Source organism: Lepidothrix coronata, unplaced genomic scaffold (genome assembly GCF_001604755.1).
Source record: "Lepidothrix coronata isolate B3197 unplaced genomic scaffold, Lepidothrix_coronata-1.0 Scaffold22, whole genome shotgun sequence".
NCBI classification, from domain to species: Eukaryota; Metazoa; Chordata; class Aves; order Passeriformes; family Pipridae; genus Lepidothrix; species Lepidothrix coronata.
The window spans coordinates 1,599,821-1,601,318 of NW_016690202.1; the positions used below are offsets into that span (position 1 = coordinate 1,599,821).

The following is a 1,498-nucleotide window of genomic DNA, read 5'->3' on the forward strand; positions in this document are numbered from 1 at the left end:
GTGTAAGTTGTGCTAACTGGTTCATGTTACTGTTACCTATAAACAGATGGCAAAAGGCACACTTGGAAACAGCTGTCAGTGGAGCACATAGAGACAGTTAAGAGTTTATTAAATCTAAGATAAAATTTGTTTAAATAAGGCCAGGTGTTCCTTAGTTAAGAGTGTGACTACTGTAGATATTAGGGGGGTGCGTGGTGGTGGAATTTAACTTTCACTCACATTTTGGGAAAAATATTTTTGTGGCAGTTTCTATACATTGAATTACTAACACTGTAACTTAATTATTGTACTTCTTCTATATTAATTATAATAGTGTATTATCCGAACACTTTTAATCTTTTATCCAATTCTCCATGTTAGTTTTGTACTTATTCAAGATGTGTAGCATCCAGAAATGGTTTTAAAAATGCAATAGAACAATATTAATTTTAATTATTTGTTACTGAAAATTTTAAATTACAGGTAAATATTATTTAAATATATATTTTATGTATTAAAATAATTGTAATTTTTTAGCTCTCAACTAAGGTTTATATTACCTGACATTTTTGTTCTTAATGTCAAGCAACTTAGGGGCCCTGGTTGAATTTTTGTGTCTTAAGTGAAGCTCCATAATGAAAACAAACAGTTTAAATTATTTGGAAATTTCTAAAAGGATGTGTTTAGATTCACTATCAAATAATAAAATATTGTTGTGTCTTGATGTTGCCAAGGTTCTTTCTAGTTATGTCTTCCTACTCATGCTGACCTTTATAAGGAGTAAATTTTTTTTTCCACTTAACTAAGAAAATTTGTGGGTAAGTTCAGAGGCTTATTCTACACCATGTCTATGTAGCCAATGGCTAGAAAAAGAAGAATGATTTTTTTTTTTCAAGAAGGTTCAGAGTATCTACATAATCCTTGTGAGATCAATTACAAATCAAAGGTGGGGTTTTTTGTGGGATAGCGATGCCTGTGGTGTTTTTTGAGGCACCCAGCCAAAATGCTTTCAGCGCTAGTTCAGGTATTCAGAGAGCATAGCAAATGCCATGCCAGCTTATGCTGTGAAATTTGGTTCTTAAAGCTGATTTTTGTAAAACTGTGCTTTGGTAGGGCCACTTCTCTGGTCTGTAAACTTATGAATAATCCCCATAAACACCAATGAAATTAGGGGAAACTTATAAGGGCAAAAGCTGTTTCTGCTAGGCTGGAAAAGAGCATTCAGATTAAAGTTGATAGTAATTAATTTACAGATGGGAGCTCACTCTCTATTAGGATGAGAAAAAGCCAGAATCTTAATGAGCTGTAGTAGGAAAATAATATTTCCTTTTGAAATCTCTCTTAGTGAAGGAAGACCTTCTCCCAGAGTGGAACTGCTGCACAACATAGACCCAATGTTTGTGGATGACTTTCCATGTAAGTATGCTATTGATTGCTCAGGATTTATTAAACATACAGTTTATCTTCTGAACACTTCTTGTTTTCTGTAATTGAAGTATTTCCTTCTAGGTGGAACAAA

General features: G+C 33.1%; 1 protein-coding gene across 1 annotated transcript in view; it reads left to right on the forward strand.

Moving 5' to 3' along the window:
• Positions 1–1,312: 1,312 nt before the first annotated feature.
• The window catches only part of LOC108494028 (arylsulfatase B-like), a 23,944-nt gene continuing 23,758 nt past the window's right edge, over positions 1,313–1,498 (forward strand). The window contains exon 1 of the mRNA XM_017808100.1: positions 1,313–1,395. Within this exon, the coding sequence (XP_017663589.1) occupies positions 1,374–1,395 (22 nt within the window). The 5' untranslated portion in view covers positions 1,313–1,373. The remainder of the gene's footprint in view (positions 1,396–1,498) is intronic.